The 19,049-nt window shown below is 44.7% G+C and overlaps 1 protein-coding gene across 4 annotated transcripts; it reads left to right on the top strand.

The window, feature by feature from the left end:
- Window positions 1–1,846: 1,846 nt before the first annotated feature.
- On the top strand, window positions 1,847–18,775 carry msrb3 (methionine sulfoxide reductase B3). 4 transcript variants are annotated; one of them, XM_012823781.3, is made up of 7 exons: window positions 1,847–1,977; window positions 5,144–5,291; window positions 8,993–9,101; window positions 10,252–10,329; window positions 11,452–11,480; window positions 17,611–17,708; window positions 17,819–18,775. In XM_012823781.3, exons 2-7 carry the CDS (start codon window positions 5,186–5,188, stop codon window positions 17,969–17,971), a joined length of 573 nt encoding a protein of 190 aa, XP_012679235.2. In that variant the 5' UTR covers window positions 1,847–1,977; window positions 5,144–5,185; the 3' UTR covers window positions 17,972–18,775. The 4 variants fall into 4 exon arrangements, with proteins under 4 accessions (XP_012679235.2, XP_012679239.2, XP_012679237.2 ...); XM_012823783.2 differs by lacking the exon at window positions 5,144–5,291 and adding an exon at window positions 6,464–6,656 and having other exon boundaries at window positions 1,892–1,977; XM_031583309.1 differs by lacking the exon at window positions 1,847–1,977 and adding an exon at window positions 1,984–2,196.
- Window positions 18,776–19,049: the final 274 nt, after the last annotated feature.

The raw sequence follows: 19,049 nt of genomic DNA, 5'->3' as shown, positions 1-19,049 counted from the left end.
CAAGTCTTTAAATCCTTGGAGGGCAGGGAAGGCAGTTTTGTTGTATCGCTGTTGTTTCTGATGCAGTTCCCCCATCCTTCTGTTCCATGTGGTCTTTAAACACTTCATCTGTGATGTCCAGTTGCTCGTGAGATGTTTCGAGTAGATTCTTACTCCAGAATTGCTACTGGGTTCATCTGGCTGCTGTCCTTGAACTCGTCCTTTTCTATCTTTCTCTTGTGTGTTTGGAAGATGCAGTGTAGTTGATCACAGGGTGCAGTATTTGCAGCAAAGCGTACAATTGATGCATAAGAAAATGTCATAAGGCTGGTGCACACTACCTGCAGCAGAGAACCTCATTGTGCCTTAACTTTGTGCTTTATAAATTTACTGACACTGCATTTGTGGGGAATGTATTTGGATTTTGTAGGTGTCAGTATGGGTGTAATCGTTTAAGAAGAGATAAGGTCGCTCTACAGAGGGGGTTTGGTTGGATGTGTGTTTTTTTTTTTTTTTCTTTCTTTTTTTCGCTGACAGCAGTATGCTGGATGTTGCTTAATGATAGTGTTTGCATCCAACCAAATGCCTTTTCACAACTTTTAAAATGACGTGTGTTGATCTGTATCTAAAAGTGTTCAGATATCGCACACCTATGTTTGTCAGCCTTTTTTTTTTTTTTTTTGTCAGTTAGGGAGACCTTAGATTCATTTTTAAACCATCAACTGCACAGAGCTAATGTTATGTACAAAATAAATAAAAACTCAAAACAAAAATAAAGCCAGAGGTTGTCCTTGCTGTACATTATGTATTTTTTTTTTTAGGTCTGCAACTGACTGGTGGTGCATCTGTCTGTACAGAGTATGAATGTTGGGTTAGTGTCATGCCGTCAGGGCTTAAGTGTGGTGTATTCTGATGTATTTATGTATACACTGTACATTTATGTAACTGTAGTGTGTACTATTCTGCAGCTTAGGATTCAAGTTGTACTGTTGCGTCAATCAATATTCCCAACCTGCTAGCCAGAGGGGACGGTGTACAGTAATGCAGACATTTTAAAGTTCAAATGCTTTAATGTAATTTGTCCCTTGTCATGTTTAAAATCTCTAATTAAAGGTTTGGTAGGGTTTTGAAAAAGTGAATGTGTTAATATGTGGAGAGGGTATATTTGTAACTTTAAAAATATTTGTTGTGATGAAGTTTGTACATGGAAAGATTTATCAGGTGGTCGTGGTAATGGCCTTATATTTTATGAGGTATAGCTCACAAATTGTAGCTCAGACTCAATCCTTTAAAAATCAGAATGGATGGGATGTTTGAGCAAACGTGGTAGTTGTCACCATACTAGTGACCTGCTTTTGCTACATTAGTTAAATAAAGTACCATTGGTTATGATGCATTCTAGTATAACAACTTGCATTATTTTTGTATCGACATCTGTGAATTTAAGGTTTAGTTCTATATGTACTTTTTTTTGCTCCAGCTTCATTAATAGACTTGGAAAATTGGAAATGTGTAGGTATTATTTGAAGGAGCACAGGTAAAGCGCTGTTGGTCCCTACAAACTATAGTAATATTTCAGCCAAAATCGACTCACAAAACCTCCTTTTAGGTTGGAAAATTAGTTTAAAAAACGTGTGTGTTGCTCTGAAGAGTTGTTCAGAGACGATTCCCTGAAAGCGCGAAAGGTAGTGTGCTGTCGGGTGCACTATACTGTTTCAGTGATGAAATCTAAAATGTTCTAGGGTTATTTTTCTACGGAAGTACTCTGTCTGCACGACAATTTCACTGGCTGTTTATGCAGGCTGACCCTCTTGGACATATTTGGAGATTGTTTGGGCGGACGGAGGAATTTCCCACAATGCACTTCCCCACTTGTCATTACCTAAGAAGTACACAAACCAGCGTACTGTTTTCAGAGTTCAATGCGCCGGCTCAGAGCTGTCAGACCCTCTACCTTCTTCTGGTACATCATATTCTCTCAGTTTCTACTTTTTACCGGTATGTATACATTTTTTTATCATACTTTTAATTTGTTGTATCGACAAGTCTAATTGATTCCTGTTATATTAGGCTATGCTGTTGTCCTTTCCGTTTCTGTGACACGTTTGTTCGGGTATAGCATCTGTTTAGCCTAGGAAACGTATAGGCTATGTGAAATGCCAGTGTGACGAACACTTGACTATTTGCGAAGAGTCAAGGAAGACAAGGAGTGATAAGGTAACATTTGTCCTTCGCCATTCGCTTAAAGGCAACGTAGCATTTGTGGCGACATAACAACCATACATGTAGGCTATATATAAATGTTTTTCCAGTACAATGCATGTAATGTCCATGGTGAATATCCTAACATATTCGGTAGGTTAGGCAAGAGCAAGGGGTGTCATCAGCTTTACGCCAAGTCACAATAATCCCATGACAAATATTGGGTTACGTTTCAATATGGCGCACTGGTCGTCTCTTACCCCTTTCGAGTGTAACGTTATGTTAGGAAACATTGTTTAACGCTGTTTTACGCATAGTTGCAAGCGGTAACTGTAGTGAAGCGAACTAGTCTCAGTTTTGACTCGCCGAAAAATGTTTACCACTCTGTGTATCATGGTCACACATGCAAGAGATCCTCAGGACACTTGTCTCAAGACATTATTTATAGTAATGGCTCTGCTTCATTTGCAACCCAGCAGTTATTTGTGCCCTGGAAATATATTCATCACCGGTCACTAACTCTCATTAAAATAATTTGCATTGAATTAATCCTATTATAACCCAAATGTAGGCTGATTCTCCTGAGTCTCAACGAAAAAAAAGTCAATCAGTCTTGTAATCGGTAGGCTATAGTGTTGCATACACAAACATACACATTACCTCCATAGCCAAATGGGCTGGTTTGGGCTGTACGCATTATGTAGCCTGGTGTATGTTTTGCGTGAGGTTGGAAGTGCTGCTGTGTGCCCATCTGTCAACGACTGACCGACCATTCTAGTGCCAGCCAGTAAAGAGCTGAGGTTGTCTCATTCTCTATGTTGTAATGGGGTCTATTGTGTCTTAAACAAAAGCTGCTTTTCACCCTGAATGGTGCCCACTTCACACCGTCCTAATGTGATCTATGAGATGAAATCCAAAAATATCTTAGCTAGTTTTACAACACAGCTCAAGGGTAAGGCCCAGCTTGAATTCTGTCAGATAAATGGGGCAGATCAAATATAAGTTAATATATACAAGTATAATGTATATTGGTGATAAATAACCTACAGACACACTTGTTCACACTATTATTGTTATTATTATTATTACTACTAGTAGTAGTAGTTGATGGTTAAAAAATTGCACTGTTAAAATGGTGATGAATCACTCTCCTTATTTCGGCTTACCTTAATCAGTTGGGCCTAGGTTTTTTTTTGGTTTGCAGAATATAAGTATGTTCTGATGAAATGACCTTATATGGCAATAGAAACCTACACTGAGATTTTTTTGAGACTCAGCATGAGGCTCTTAGCTTTGACCCAAAGTTAGTTTCTGGATGTTTATATCCACTGTTAAATGTTATTGTCATATTGAAATAAGTCAATGTGACTGTCTTTATGATGTCATTCTTAATGTGACGCTTGTCTTTAATGCAAATGCATCGGTAGTGATATGCCACTTCACCCCATTACCTCACTGTACAGGTGTCAGCAAAACAGTTCTGCATACCAGTTTTGCATCTCACAATCGAAAGCTAGTGCTATACTTGCTCAATACACCGTCAGTCTTTATACAATAAGCAATAGATTAAAGGATTAAATGAACTAGCACAAAGAAACAGCTAACAGGGCTTTTGTTGTTTCACTGCATGTCTCAAACCAACTCAAAAGCCCCTGACCTCTGAGTGCTGGAAGAAAATGGGCCTCTAGTGTTTCCTAGACCTCATTTAGTCCAATAGATACAGGGTTCACCCTTGTGCATCCTCAGGGTGAAATGGCATTGGCCATTCATCAGAGCAGGACAAGGTTTTACTTGTGATTCAGCATCTAATGTCCCCTCCTCACAAGAGAGTATGTATATCTAGCACTGTTAGATGAAAATATCTTCAACAGCGTAGGGGGAATTAAATATTAGGAATGACCAAATGTAACAGTGTTTTTGGTGTATAATGAGGATAATAACCTAGACACAGAGAGGTGGTGACAGTGTTTATTTTAAGCCTGCTGTTTTGGAGAAATGGACTAATCCAGTATGACATGGCAGGAAGGCGCAGACAGTCTGCTTAGCTATCTATAAATAGCAGTGGGTCTCTGATGTTTATTTTTAAAACAGGCCACGCTCACACCCCTCTCTACAGATACATTGATTTAACCATGGCTTGCTGGTGTCAGATCTGCACCTGAACATTTCGATGACGGACAGGTATTCAGAAAAGAGAACCACACGTTACACTCCAATGTATCACGGTCTTATCTTATTATATACATCAGTGGTTGTTTTATGTGTCATTTCATTTCCAGTGGGTGACTTGTGCTATTATGTCTTGTAGAAGATTTCTTATACTAGTGATGTGCTGTAAGCACGGGTGCTAACTCTTTTTTTTTTTTAATCCTGTTCATGGTCTGTGCCCTCTAATAACACAACACTGAGAGATCCGATAGGTGAAATATTGAAACTGGATTCAGGTTCACGGCCGCTGTGGTTTCAATTGTTTAGTTCTTTTTTGTTGGGGATCATAGGGAAGCTCTTGGGTAATGCATTCCTCTAAATGACAAGGCTGTCTGATGATGCTCTGTATTACTAACCACTACTGGCGCTTCTCCCATTCATGCTCTGCACATAAAGGTCCCTCTTCATGTAATCTGAGCGCTCTCTTATTAGACCTAAACACTTGCCATTGAGTCACATTTCTACTCTTGTTCCTATTCTCTTTCTCTTGTTCCTTCTGTTCTCTCTCTCTCCCTCTCCCTCTCTCCTTCCCTCTCTCTTCCCTCTCTCTCTCTCTCTCTCTCTCTCTCTCTCTCTCTCTCTCTCTCTCTCTCTCTCTCTCTCTCTTTCTCTCTCTCATACACACACACACACACACACACCTTTCTCTTCCCTTCTCTCTCAGTTGTACACACAAAGCAGTCATCTCTGCCCCCCCCCCCCCCCCCCCTTCCACCCTGGAGAGTGACGCTGCCCCCCACTCTCGCCCCCATAGCGCTGCACCAACGCCCCCTCTCTTCACGTGCCGTAGGCCTGGATGGCAGCGTCTCTCCTCAGATGCATGGCCCCCGTGGCCCTCAGGCACTGCCGGAGTTCCTGTAAGGCTGCCGGGCGACTCCTGGCTCTGCCCGTTCCTGCGCTAGGTACTGTAACCATGGGCAACTAGAGAAGGGGGAGGTTAGTGGGGGGGGGGGGGGGTAGGGTGGTGAGGGGGTGCTATGAGGTCTCTGGTCAGTCCTTCACCTAGCCTGTGATGTGGAGCATAGAAGAGTAAAAAGCCATTGCCATAACATATAGGCAACTCCAGACTTGTTAGCTCAGGCATCCTCTCAGTGCATTGAAAGCGCATTCATATTGGTGTTGGTTGTGTGGTGCACAACCCATTTTAAAATAGATCACAAATTGATATGTTTTCATGTAGAGTCTGTTCAATTACATCAGTGTTTGTTGAAGGAGTCAAGTCTGGAGTTTCCTGCTTTCGTAGCATATGGTAGTTGCATCAGGTGCTTTGTCCCTCGGGCTGCAGCCATGGCAACAGGCGCGCCGATGAATAGGCATGTGAAACGGGCATGGAAGCGGGCATGGAAGCGGATCCGGATCATCTTACTGTTGTCAGCACGGACATTCGGGGCTTGCCCCGCTTTGTGGTCATCTTTTGTATTGGGATCACAGCACCCATTTCATGCCACCCTTTAGTCCCAAACTCATGCTGCCTTTGTCCGTGACAGTCATTTCATCCGCTGTGTCAAAGGTGTGTTGGAGCAGCTTTGAGTCGTTTAGAGGTTGGTTCAGTTTGTTACATCAGAAGTACAGACGAGGCACATCTAAACATTGCAATGCAGTTTCCTCCGGTCTCATTAATCTCATTCATCGTGATTGAGAATATAATCCGTAAGAAGAGCAGTTTTACGCTGGTCCTGTTAATCTGTTAATCAGTTAATCAGTCTTAACATTTCACTAATAATTCCTCTCCTCTAACTCATTTGAATGAATTACTCAACCCTATCTACCCAATCAACCTAATCCACCTCCAATCCCCTGACTATTTACATGGGAACTTTGAAAAGCCTCTCTCCTTCGGTTTCCATTGGTTTGCCTGTGTTACCATACCGATTGTGTTACTCAAGCTCTCTCCTGTCCCATCATGATGATGTCATCTTCAAACCCCGTCCCTGCATGAATGTCATTGGCCAGTTCCACTGTGCCGCACAGATGGATTGGCCTCCCTTCTTGTCTGTCTTTGTAACTGACAGCTGTATTGACCTGTGTTGTTTTTTCTTCTCCTTCCTCTGCCTTGCCTCTGTTTGTGTTGTAGCGTGAGCGGCAGTGCCTCCCCCAGTGGGGTGTTTTGTGGGCGCAGGTCTTTTGCGCTCTCTGTCCCGCAGCAGCCGCAGCCGCAGCCGCAGCCGCAGCCGCAGCAGCAGCAGCAGTGATGTCAGGATTCAATCTGCTGCACCTGGTGACCAAGAGCCAGCCTGTGGCTCTGAAAGCCTGCGGGCTCCCCTCAGGTCCACTGGATGCTCTGTGTGTGTGTGTGTGTGTGTGTGTGTGTGTGTGTGTGTGTGCTTGTGTGTGTGTGTGCGGGCTCAGCGCTGCTTTCCCGAGCTCTAATACACACCTTCCTGTGTGAGCACAAGAGTGTTTATGTGTGTTTTTTGTTTTTGCTGGAGTTGCTGTTTGATTGATTTAGTCATCTGCAGGGAACACCACCCAATAAGTATCTGTACTTCTCAGTGATTAGAGGAAAAAGCTCAAAAAATGTTTTAGAAGTGACAATTCAATTGTGAATTGAATTGAATTAAATTGAATTGGTTTAGTTTCTTCAAATTACGCCATTTATTCTATTTAATTGTATTGTATATGGTCTCAGACCAACACAATTCTTCCAACCAAAGGCAGTGCATTCACAGACAACTCTCCACATGAGTCCTGTAGAGGTTCCATTGTGTGGTGTTCCTCCTGCAACTGTCCCCCTCAGGTTTGGGAGCTCATTCTCTGCTCTGCCCGGCGGACATCTCCGGTGCCTCTGGACTAACACTAACACAATGTTTGCTTTCTCAAAAGAGCTTGCATGCACACTTCAGATCCTCTCTCTCTCTCTCTCTCTCTCTAACTTTCTCTCTAATGCAGTAATGATTATTCAGTATCACATAACACCAAGGTATTCAAAATGAGTACTCTATGTAATGTGTGTCAGAGAATTGCAAAGTGCATTTTGACATTTTGCCTTCAATGTAATTCAGTATTTCAAGTTCTATAATGTCTAAGCTCTGGCCATTTAAACAGAGCCTCTCACCCTGTGCTGCCCCAGTGTTGAGTAGGTGAGTGGAATCAGCAGATAAAGAAGGGAATTTTCCTGCTCCCACACTGTACTCCTCTAGGAGCATAGTCTGGGGGTCGCCTTTTTTTTCTCCTCCCTTTCCTCATGTTATGCTGCAATTCTTCCCTCGGTGATACTATAGCCTGCATGGAGAATACCAAAACAAATTCCTAGTATCTGTATACATGGCGAAATAAAGTTGAATTGAATTGAAATTGAATGAGCCAAACCAAGGGACCCTCAGGAGAGGAAGCCATAAAGCAAAGGCCACTTGAGAAGGAAAGGTCTCGCTCACACTCTGTACCAAGTGTTTACACATAAGGTTCAAAGGTGCTTTTCTGAATACTGCAGGAGAGAAATTACATAAGGAAAAGAAGTTCTGTGCTACTTAACACTGTTGCCGAACGGCATTTCTCCTCATACAGATTCTCCAGCAATGTACTCCTCTTGTCAGTTTCAGAAATGAAATGGTACCACAGTTTAATTGAAAGACCCCAGAAACCCCTCACAACAAAGAGTCCTTACAACTTTGGAGTCTCAGAATTGGTGTTCTCACTTTCTAATCACTTTTGGTTGAAAGACATTGACAGTGGATTTGTCTGAGTGTCACGGGCTAATATACACTGCCCCCTTGTGGACAGTCTAAACACCTCCACAGTTTTGGCACTAGAGGTCAGCATTGTTACAACGTAAGAAGTTGAAATGTTACCTAACTGTTGCAGAAGTAGAAGCAGAAGTTTGAGTAACATTGCTGTAGCCTCATGTTTTATCATCATAGTATTGACACATCTGTATAATCTATCCCACTAAATTCTCTTGAACTGTTCTACGCCTTGCTGAGATCTTTGGCTGTAGCACATCTCCCCCTCTCTTTACACAGGCTTGTAGGCATCATGGCAGTAGGACTGATCAGCGCAATTATACACCCCCCTCCTCTCCAGACAGGAGTCAATATCAGGCTTTTATAACTAAGTGAATTACCTTAAAGTTGCATATTGCCAACCAGTGAAATCTATATCCTAAACTAGTGTGCAGCAACATCTTTTGATATCCTCTTGGTTGCCGTAGCACACTGCAGGCAAGCAGATATGTTTCAAAAGGAGTTCTGGCTCACATATCGGCTTGTTTGGCGGGGCACATTTACACGCACTGCTTGATGATGAACATGCAAAGGCTAGGAGTGCTTATAATCATTATCTTTAAGCCTTTGCAAAATGCACCTTTCATTTAGATTTATGGTATGTTTTATTTTTTGGAAGAAATGCATTTTTTGATTTTTTTTTTGTGTGTACCTGCTTGTATTTGTCATTGCTTTTTGTTCATGCTTCATATTGACTCTTGCCTGGAAAACCACTGTGTGAGAAACCCTGAACATTGCACTTTAGCACTGCTATAAGTAGTTTGTGTGCGTGTGTGTGTTTATATATATATGTGTGTGTGTGTGTGTGTGTGTGTGCGTGTGTGCGCGTGTGCCCCATGAGTTGGTGGCCCCACGTAACTCTTGCTCCCAATATTCCCGTGCAGGAACACGCCGAAGCAAGAAGACATGGCCTGTCACCTTCCCCCAGGACGAGCTGAAGAAGAGGCTCACCCCTATGCAGTACCATGTCACCCAGGAGAGAGGAACAGAGAGGTTGGGCCCCTAGCCTGAGTCGCCTCCCTCCCTCCCTCCCTCCCTCCCTTCCTCCCTCCCTTTCCGGCTTCCCTGTGAACGCACCTAGCATCTGTACATGTCCAGCACTTTCCAGCAGCCCCAAAAAAATCCGCTCTACCGCTCCCCCTACTCCTCCTTTAAATGCCCGTCATAAAATGTTGTGCATATTGGCTGTTCTTTTTTATTTGGGGGTAAACAAGCACCCTATTCACTTCCACTGGCACCGTAAAGGCCTTGAAATTTCCACCCATTCAGACATGCAGTTTTTTTTTGCGTGGTGTGCCGAGTTCCTCGCGAGCCCCGGGCCGAGGGCCGAGGGCCGAGGGCCGAGGGGGGCGACTCGACCGCGCCAGTGCCAGTGGGGAAAAGCGCGGTTAGCCCCGAAAATGAGAGAGAGAACTCTGTGACTCCCCTCCGACTGCCCGGCTGTGGTCACGCACACGTGGGGAAGGCGTTTGTCGGCTCGTTGGCAGGAGGAATGTGAAAAATGCCCAGCGACTGGCCCCTGCGTGCTCGGCCCCGCCAGAGCAGCAGCCCCGGCCCTCGCAAGGCTGGGCCTTCCGCATGACTTCCCGCTGGTGTTTGCTTGTGGCTCCCGGCGCACAGCCGCGTGTGTGTGTGTGTGTGTGTGTGTGTGTGTGTGTGTGTGTGTGTGTGTGTGTGTGTGTGTGTGTGTGTGTGTGTGTGTGTGTGTGTGTGTGTGTGTGTGTGTGTGTGTGTGTGTGTGTGTGTGTGTGTGTGTGTGTGTGTGTGTGTGTGTGTGTGTACTCTCCTCTCTGGGCCAGTTTTAGTGGGCTTGTTTATGTACAGGCCTGCGGTTTCCCTGCCTCAGGGTCCCTCTCCTCCAGATATATCAGGACGCTGCTTTACGTCCAGCCTGTCCTCAAGGCAAAGTTACATCGAACTGAATGGGTCATATATACGTGAACAATGCCTGAAAGACGATTGATAGTCCTGTTGGATGAGGGTTCGATAAGGATAAGTGTAAATCCCTGCCAAATGTTTAAGTCCTGCTACATTAAAGATAATGTGCAACCGCCTAAGGTTCATAAAAGTGGTACTGAATGTCATTCGGAACTGTGTGAACTAAGTTCTCTCTGCTCTGTCCCACCTGCATGTGTGTGTGTAGTGCCTTCGCTGGAGAGTACGCCCATAGCAAAGAGGAGGGGACCTACAATTGCATCGTCTGTGGCACCCCGCTATTCCCGTAAGTCCAAAGACCCTTAAACACACTTTCAGACCCCCCCCCTCCCCCATACCCTCTCCCCAAATGGGCATGCCTTTGTAGTCGTGATTTCCACACATAATGCTTTACCTGTGTACTCTGCGGGCGTCAGAAGGTGGCACTGAAACAGCTTCACGGGGGAACCGGATGTAATCATCCTGTTATACATTGCACACGGGTCAGCAAATGATTGACCACCACACCGGTCTCAGGCGCTCCGGGGGAGAGGGTTACGGCTGTGTGTGTGTGTGTGTGTGTGTGTGTGTGTGTGTGTGTGTGTGTGTGTGTGTGTGTGTGTGAGGGGGGGGGGGGGCACCTACCTTCTCCTCCCCCGGTGCTGGAGATCAGAGCTCCCTGAGCGACTGTCCCGCTTTCCTCAGCTCCTCTAATTGGTTCAAGAGAGGGTCTTCCCCCTCGCAGCCCGGCCCAGTCAGACCCAGCCTAGCCCGGCCGGCCCAGCTGCGGCTCTCCTGGCGCAAACACGGGAGGGTTAACTGTGTGTGTGTGTGTGTGTGTGTGTGTGTGTGTGTGTGTGTGTGTGTGTGTGTGTGAACACGGGAGGGTTAACTCTACCTGACAGCACGTCAGACCCGTCTCAGGAGTGATTACCAGGTCGCAATTTTCCCACAGCTCGCTGGAGAGCTTCAAAGGGGGCTGAATTTACGGCCGGCGTTAGCCCATATCTTAGGCTCGACGGTCCCAGAGGAGACGTGTGTTTTGCTCCCCCCCCCCCCCCCCTCCCTGGCTGTAAGAGCGCACAAATTGCCCGCTTATTGTGCGCCAGATATTTTTTCCGCATTTGGGTGTTTTTTTCTCCTCCCACCTCACCGAGAGGCCAAAAAAATCAGGAGGATAATGAAACACCCCAGGGATACTGGCCCGTTTCGACAGACTATGCGCTAAGGTCTCAGGGAGTCGCCCAGAACACACACACGCGGACCCACACAAACACACACACACACATAATGTCCATCTGTTGAAATTGACTATTCCTTCCAGCCAACAGGAAATATTGATTCTCAGACTTGGACATTTATAGCCGTGCATTGAAACAGGACTGCTTTTTTTTTTTCTTTTAAACCTCTTTATTTTTATCCATTGCAGGTCCGATAAGAAATTTGACTCTGGATCAGGTATGTAAAACCCTCTGCTCCTCGACTTATGGAAACTAATTCAAACCGATTACGTCCATATGAGATGGGGCTGCAGAGAAGCCAGTGTTTCAGCTCTATTTCATCCTGCAGAGCTGAGGGCTGACTCTAGGGACTTGTGACTTCATTCCTCTCAAATAGAAGTGTGCCTGTGTGTGCGTATGAAAGTGAGTGTCCATTTGAAGATACTGGAAGCAAAGTTAGCATTTGTTAGCCACAGTAAGAGACCATCTTCTTCATTGTGTGTGTGTGTGTGTGCTGCACATGTGAGACTCCAGGTAGGCAGACACATGCACATCTTTGATTATCTGAACCAGTTACGTTAAATCCTCTGTGGAAATGATGGCATTAGTCACTCAGTTCCACTCCGCAAACACTGTGTTATTGTCTAGCTCTTTGTTGAAAGTCTGAGGAGAAATGCAGTCCTAGCTGTTGCATCTGTTCCCAAGGTGGAAGCAATGGACTGAGACCACATACAGTTTATACTACACATAAGCCAGACAGCTCTCTCGCTCTCTCTCTCTCTCTCCTTCTACCTCTCTTTCTCTCACTCCCTTTCTTTGACTTGGGTGAGTAGACAGCTTGACCCGGCGGCCCCTTTCTGGTTGATTGCAGGGATGAGTGTGTATTCAGTCAGCTGTCTAATGGCCGCCACTGAGAGTGGGCTATAAAGGCCTCCATACTTATGAATCAATCTGTGATGTGCACCACCAACACAAAATAACCATAGCCATGACTTTAAGGAGCTTCACATAGTTCCCCAAAGTTATTTTAATGAAGGTTATCTCTTCCTCTGTGATTAGTTTATTGGCTGTAAACGCCGGGGATCTGTCAGTTGTAATCCGTTGGAATGTCTTGTTCTCTTAATTGTGTAGGTTTTTGACATCAAACAGGACTGCAAGTTCGTCTTTCTTTGCAATTAGGGAATAACTTCACTGAGCTATGTGTGATGTCAGAGTTAAAAATAGAAACATGCGAGTCATCCAGTAATTCATTGGCGAGGGTGACCTGTGACCTATGCAACTCAAGGAACCCACTCTAGTTTTCTATTTCTACATTTCTTGTAAAGTATCCATTGAAAAATGCTGTCATCTAATTTAAATATAGTTTCTAGTACGGCAGATGTCATCTAATTTAAATATAGTTTCTAGTACGGCAGATGTCATCTAATTTAAATATAGTTTCTAGTACGGCAGATGTCATCTAATTTAAATATAGTTTCTAGTACGGCAGATGTCATCTAATTTAAATATAGTTTCTAGTACGGCAGATGTCATCTAATTTAAATATAGTTTCTAGTACGGCAGATGTCATCTAATTTAAATATAGTTTCTAGTACGGCAGATGTCATCTAATTTAAATATAGTTTCTAGTACGGCAGATGTCATCTAATTTAAATATAGTTTCTAGTATGGCAGGTGTTTTTTTCCTTTTACTCTATGGTACAAACATGTGAGATTGACACTGCTAACCCTTCAGAAGGTATATGGACATGGTGCAATGGCGTACACTGGTCATCATTTGGGGAATTTTGGCAAAAATGGGTGAAAAATACACGTAGCTCAGTTGCCAATCCATCAAAGACTTGAAGGCTGGTGGACATACCTGTTACTAGGAATTGTGCTGTGCTGTGCTGTGCTGTGTGTGTGTGTGTGTGTGTGTGTGTGTGTGTGTGTGTGTGTGTGTGTGTGTGTGTGTGTGTGTGTGTGTGTGTGTGTGTGTGTGTGTGTGTGTGTGTGTGTGTGTGTGAGTGGTAAGAGAGTGGCCCCTTCAGTGAGGGATGAGCTGCTGTGGTGTGGTGGGTCTCCAGCGCAGACAGCCCTGAGGCATCATGCTGCTCTCTGAGTGGCACCTCTATCTGACACACACATATACAGGGATCAGGAAATGGAAAAGTCTGAATTGGAGGTGTGTGTGTGTGTGTATGTGTGTGTACTTGTGTGTTGTTGGAGGCCTGTCATGACTTCAGGGCTTCTTATGAAGAAAAACTTTGCAATCAAAAATGAGCAAATGCATTAATCATGTAATGGGGATGAGAGTTGTTTTCATTGTTTGTTTTCCAACTTGCCTGGAAGCCTGTGTGTGTGTGTGTGTGTGTGTGTGTGTGTGTGTGTGTGTGTGTGTATGTCTGCATGTCTGCACAAATGTGTTGGAAGAATGAGTATCTCATTGATCTGCCTTGCTGTCTTACCAAGCTGACAGTGCCTTTAAAACTTTAATTAAAAAAATGTAATAAACAATCTCCTCTTTGCCTAAAAAGAAAAGTGAATTGCTCCCGAAATATTTTTTGTGTTTTTTTAAGCCAGTGTGCAGTTTACCCCCTGGCCAAGAGACACTTATTCTGTCAAGTTGTGAAATGTTAATGTGCAATCATCAGATCACTGTATCAAGCCTTTCGGTCCTATTTGGGCTCCAATGCTTTTCTTCATCAAAGAGTTGTAATATTGAGTGAGCTGCAAACTATGCCCTACAAAAGCTGCTCTCAATACTGTACATGTCTCTCCAGCAGCCAAGTTTACTGAGTGAGAGAGGAAGACATATCTTTGTCACATGCAGGCCTGTCTGTAACCACTCAAAATCAATCACGTCTGACCCGGTCCTTTAGTATTGCAAAAAGATCAGCCGTTTTTAGAAATAAGGAAATGTATCTAGTGTCGAAAGATCAGCCGTTTTTAGAATAAGGAAATGTATCTAGTGTCAAAAGATCAGCCGTTTTTAGAATAATGAAATGTATCTGGTGTCAAACGTTTTGGAAACACCCTGCTGTAGAGCGCTTCTCTCTCTTAACTTCATTTTATAGTTTGCGCATAACCCATATACACAGAGTCCGTTGTGTTTTTATCGTATGTTTTTTTTTTTTTTTCTTCCCGTGGCTCCCCAACCCCTGCACCGACATGATCCAAACCTCCAGGAACGCAGGCAGCCCGGCTGCGTGCTCACCAGACTCATGCCGACTCCACTTCCTGTTTTTGCCAGAAACATTTTGCCACACGGGCTCCATTTGGCCCCGTGCTCTGGCCCCTGCTCCCGAGCGCCGCGCCGATCCGATCGCTGTGGTAACCATCCGCTGGGATGCTCCTGCTCTGAGTCATAGGATTCTTCTGTTCCTCCGAGAATTTCCTGTTCCTGAGTGGAATTTTGTGGCTTTGTAGTTGTGGCCAACCATCCCCTCCCTCAGTTTGGGAGTTTGCGAAAGGGGGAACAGAGGGAGGAGAGACGGCTCAGGCTGGAGGGTTTTATTTTTCGGGAGGGGGGTGGGGGGGTGGGGGGTGCTTGTGTGGTGCTTCTCCGGAGTGCCACAGAGAGTTTGGTGGAGAAGCCACTTGTGTGTTCTTCACAAAGCATCACATCTCCCCCAAAGACACACTGTCAGACAAAGTGATTTTAATTTTTTAACTATTCTGTTTAAAAAAAATCTGATTTTTTTGGTAACAAACTGCATTTATTAATACACAAGAACTATTTGTAGATATACTTCAAACTCTGATTCAAGTATAAAGACAAATCTGGTGATTCTGGATGTACATACATGTTTTACAAACTTACTTTTTTATTTTTAGCATATAAAGCAATCTCAGATTATCTTTGGTTACCAACTATATTCTATCATACACCAAATCTGTATGGAGACGTACTTAAAAGCTTGGCTGAAATATATTGACATGCCTTGAGATTCTGGTGGATGAGAACAGTTCCAAGTATACGGCACTGCGCAACAAGTAAGCCGAAACACGCTGTTGGTTTCTGAGATGCAGGGTTAAAGGCAAAACAAAGTAGAAAATAAGTGGGAATCTTTTGCTTGTTTATTTTTGCCCCTCCCCTCCACTCCCAACTCTTCCAGGCCTTGTTTCATAAATAACTTTGGGTTTTTTGCGTATGTTTTGAATGAGGTTTGCAAGGCGGAGGAGGACTGGGACATGTGTGAAGGTTAGGTGGCCAACAGGGTCAGGAATTCTTTTGGCTCGCATTGGTTTACATATCTTTGGCTCCTTTCTGTTTTTTTTCTCTCGAAGGAAGCCATGTGGACATATTTTGGGATGTGGTATGATGTAATCCAACCTGGCCTGCAGCTTTTGTACTTAGGGATTTGTTGCTATTTGTTGCTCAGGTTTGATATCGACCACCATGTGATGATAAAAACAAGGAATGTAGCAATTTTCGGTTCCACAATGTCTTTTACAAGGCAGTAACATTTTAACTGGTACAGTTTGCACTGAAATAGCAAGCCATCTGCTGAAATGGATTTTTTTGCGTTGAATAAAATCAATATGAATCTGTGTCTACAGAATTCACAGAATGTCCAGAAGAAACGTCTGCCCATTGAAATCCTCCACTTAAAAACACGAGCAGCAATGACTTGAAGGATCCCTCAAATGCTTGTTTTTAGACATGTCCACTAGGCTGTGCAGTCATGCAGGTCCTGTTAAAGTCCTTATTGCAACAACATGTACAGTATTCACACACATCGTCTGCCTTTGCCCCACTTTCTGCTGGGTGCCATATGATCTCCATATAATCCACCAACGTGGAGCAGTTGTCCCAGCTCTTGAGGCCAGGCCTGATGCCCAGGGCTCTCTGCTCGTCCCATAGGGCCTCCATTCCTCCAGCTAAGGAGGGAGACGTGACCAGCGGGTGACCACCCACGAGTGCTCTTAGGCCTGGGTGACCTCTAATAAGGTTGGGATCAGCAGGATAAAAGGGGACGAAGAATGGATGCAAATACAGTTTGTGGCTCTCAGGATTGCGTTGAACTTTTTTGACCTCTTTTATTCGACGTGCTTTGCTCTGGAAGCCATGCAAGGAGTCTGTGTGTTGGGGCCAGGGGGGGGGGGGGGGGGGGGGGGGGGGCTGTCAAGTGTTAATTAGTAGAGGTGTTCAGCCTTCATGGGGCAAGGAGAAAATTCAACGTCTAGCATTTGTTATTTACTTGTGATTGGGACTGCCACTGTGTTCTTGTAAATGTGTTGTTCCATAATGCTATGAGTTTAATATATCCAAGATTTGCTTTTCTCTTTTTGGGGGCAGTGTTCGTACCCCCTAAGTTCTGTCCCTCTGTAGTCAATGTGTTTTTATGTTTTAATGAAGTTCATGGCTGTGTCCCACTCTTTAATTAGGAGGAAGGCAGGGATCTCCTTAAGAAATGAAAGGGAAGCTTGAGGGGGGTGTGACTGGGCGTCTAGCTGGAATGAACTACAAAAATAAACTTGCAGCAGCGGCTTGGCAGCTTCAGAGAATGGGGAGCTTGTCTTAGAGACTGAATGCTGAAAACCTGAGGAAGCAGCCAAGAAGTATCAAGGGGAATCCGTCCACTGCGTGCTCACATTCCTGCAGCAAGAGTATACACACACACACACATACACACACATACACACACAGACACACACACACACTCAGAGAGAGTCCTGTACATGCCAATATACTCAGGTGGGAATGTACTGGCAGCGCTGCAGGTCTGGTGTTATCGGGCGTAGTTGAGCGTTTGCACCTCAGCGCCTGGAGCTCTTGGTCTCAGGTAGCTGTGTCTGGAGCGCACTGCTGCAACCAGCTTCTCTCTCTAAAACCTGAGCGCCTAGAGCTCCTGATCTCAGGTAGCTGTGTTCGGAGCGCACCGCTGCAACCAGCTTCTCTCTCTAAAACCTGAGCGCCTAGAGCTCCTGATCTCAGGTAGCTGTGTTCGGAGCGCACTGCTGCAACCAGCTTCTCTCTCTAAAACCTGAGCGCCTAGAGCTCCTGATCTCAGGTAGCTGTGTTCGGAGCGCACTGCTGCAACCAGCTTCTCTCTCTAAAACCTGAGCGCCTAGAGCTCCTGATCTCAGGTAGCTGTGTTCGGAGCGCACTGCTGCAACCAGCTTCTCTCTCTAAAACCTGCCACAAACTGAAAGCCAAACTGTGTAAAAAGAGCGGTTCAGTGGTGTTTTGACATTTCTGTGTACTTGTATGTACAGTATATTGATTAAAAGTGCAGGAATGTAATAAACGTGATGGTGATTTTGTTTTAGTATTTGTGTTGTCAGACCAGACGACACTGCTTTTAGAGTTGTCACTTGTTGAACTACCTCCATTCTAAGCCCACGAATCAACTTTGTTTTTTTTTTTACTGTGACCACTACAGGATGGCCAGCCTTCTCTGATCTCGTTAAAGAGGAGTCCATAACCATCACCGATGACTTCTCCTACGGCATGCACCGCGTGGAGACCAGCTGCAGTCAGGTGGGCCCCCCCCGTGTCTCTGTTCCCGCCCGGTAACAAGCCGACATTAAACCCTGGTACCTGCTTCACTAACCCGTCTCTTTCTTCTTTCCGTTTGGATCTCGCTGTAGTGCGGTGCTCACTTGGGACACCTCTTTGATGACGGGCCACGGCCGACGGGGAAACGCTACTGCATAAACTCGGCCTCGCTGGGCTTCCAGTCAAAGAAGGCGCCCGCGTCTGCGGAGGCAGCCGGAGGAGGCGCCCACCTCCAGCAAGAGTGAGCTGTGAGCTGCCCCTGTGGACAGACAGCAGGCAACAGACAGCAGCATGGCTGACCAACTGGCCCCACGGTATCCCTCCCTTAGCCCAATACAATATGATATAAGCCACTCCAACAAGTATACTATCAACCAACATTTATATGACACAATCTACTCCAACAATTACTGAGCCACCCATTGAAGCTTATAATGGAATCAACAAGCCTGCATTCAACCACCATTATTATGGCCTTGGATTTAGCTGCCCAACCAGCAAAAGCTTACTGCCTATAAAACTGTACTTAAACACCTCAGACTTGACATGTATAGAGGTCTGGTGAGAGAAACGGGGATCAGAGTGTCAGTCTGCTTAAGAGCGCTCAATAGTGGTTTTGATAACGCACGTCTGTGAGCTGTGATGTTTTCTTCTCAGAGATATAGTGAAAGCCCTTTGTTTGGGAATGAATTATGTGTGTGTATTTTCTCAGAGCAACGTGTTATTTTTGAAGTGATATTTGATACCTAGAGGTTGGTGGGTTAGGGAAAAACGCTATGCAAGTGCTCCTGTGAGCGGTAAAATAAGCATCAAGCAGAGAACAAAGCATTCTTTCAAATAAAACGTAACAGATGACAAATGTTTAGTCTGAACACAAATGTAGCCTGGCTTTTAAGGGTGGGCGAAATGTTTTTTTTTCCCTTCTCTTGACTCCATCTCTTGCTGCCTCCCGCTTGGGTTGAGTATTTTCAGGGTTTTGATTCACTGGTTGTGTTGACATATTTAAAAGTGTTATCAAATAAAACTTAGTCGAAGCATCTTGATAAAAACTATGTTTGTTTTGTGTGTGATCCATACTTGTGTGTTCCCTCGGGGGCGATATGAAATCTAATGGGATTTTCTAAATACACACGACTGGATTTTTTATTCAGTTATTATTTTATTATAAACTTTCAGAAACACCTTATGTATTCCATGACCTCATAAACTGGAAACGAGTACTTCAATAGTCAGTAATGTACAGACAGAAGTTGATTGTGTGCAGACCTTGTTCAAGCAAATCCTGAGAAAACGCCTGCCCCAGTGCCTGCTCACTCATTGGGT

The sequence above is a fragment of the Clupea harengus genome, chromosome 16, assembly GCF_900700415.2.
Source record: "Clupea harengus chromosome 16, Ch_v2.0.2, whole genome shotgun sequence".
In the NCBI taxonomy this organism is placed as follows: Eukaryota; Metazoa; Chordata; class Actinopteri; order Clupeiformes; family Clupeidae; genus Clupea; species Clupea harengus.
This window is presented reverse-complemented; position numbering and strand designations above follow the sequence as displayed.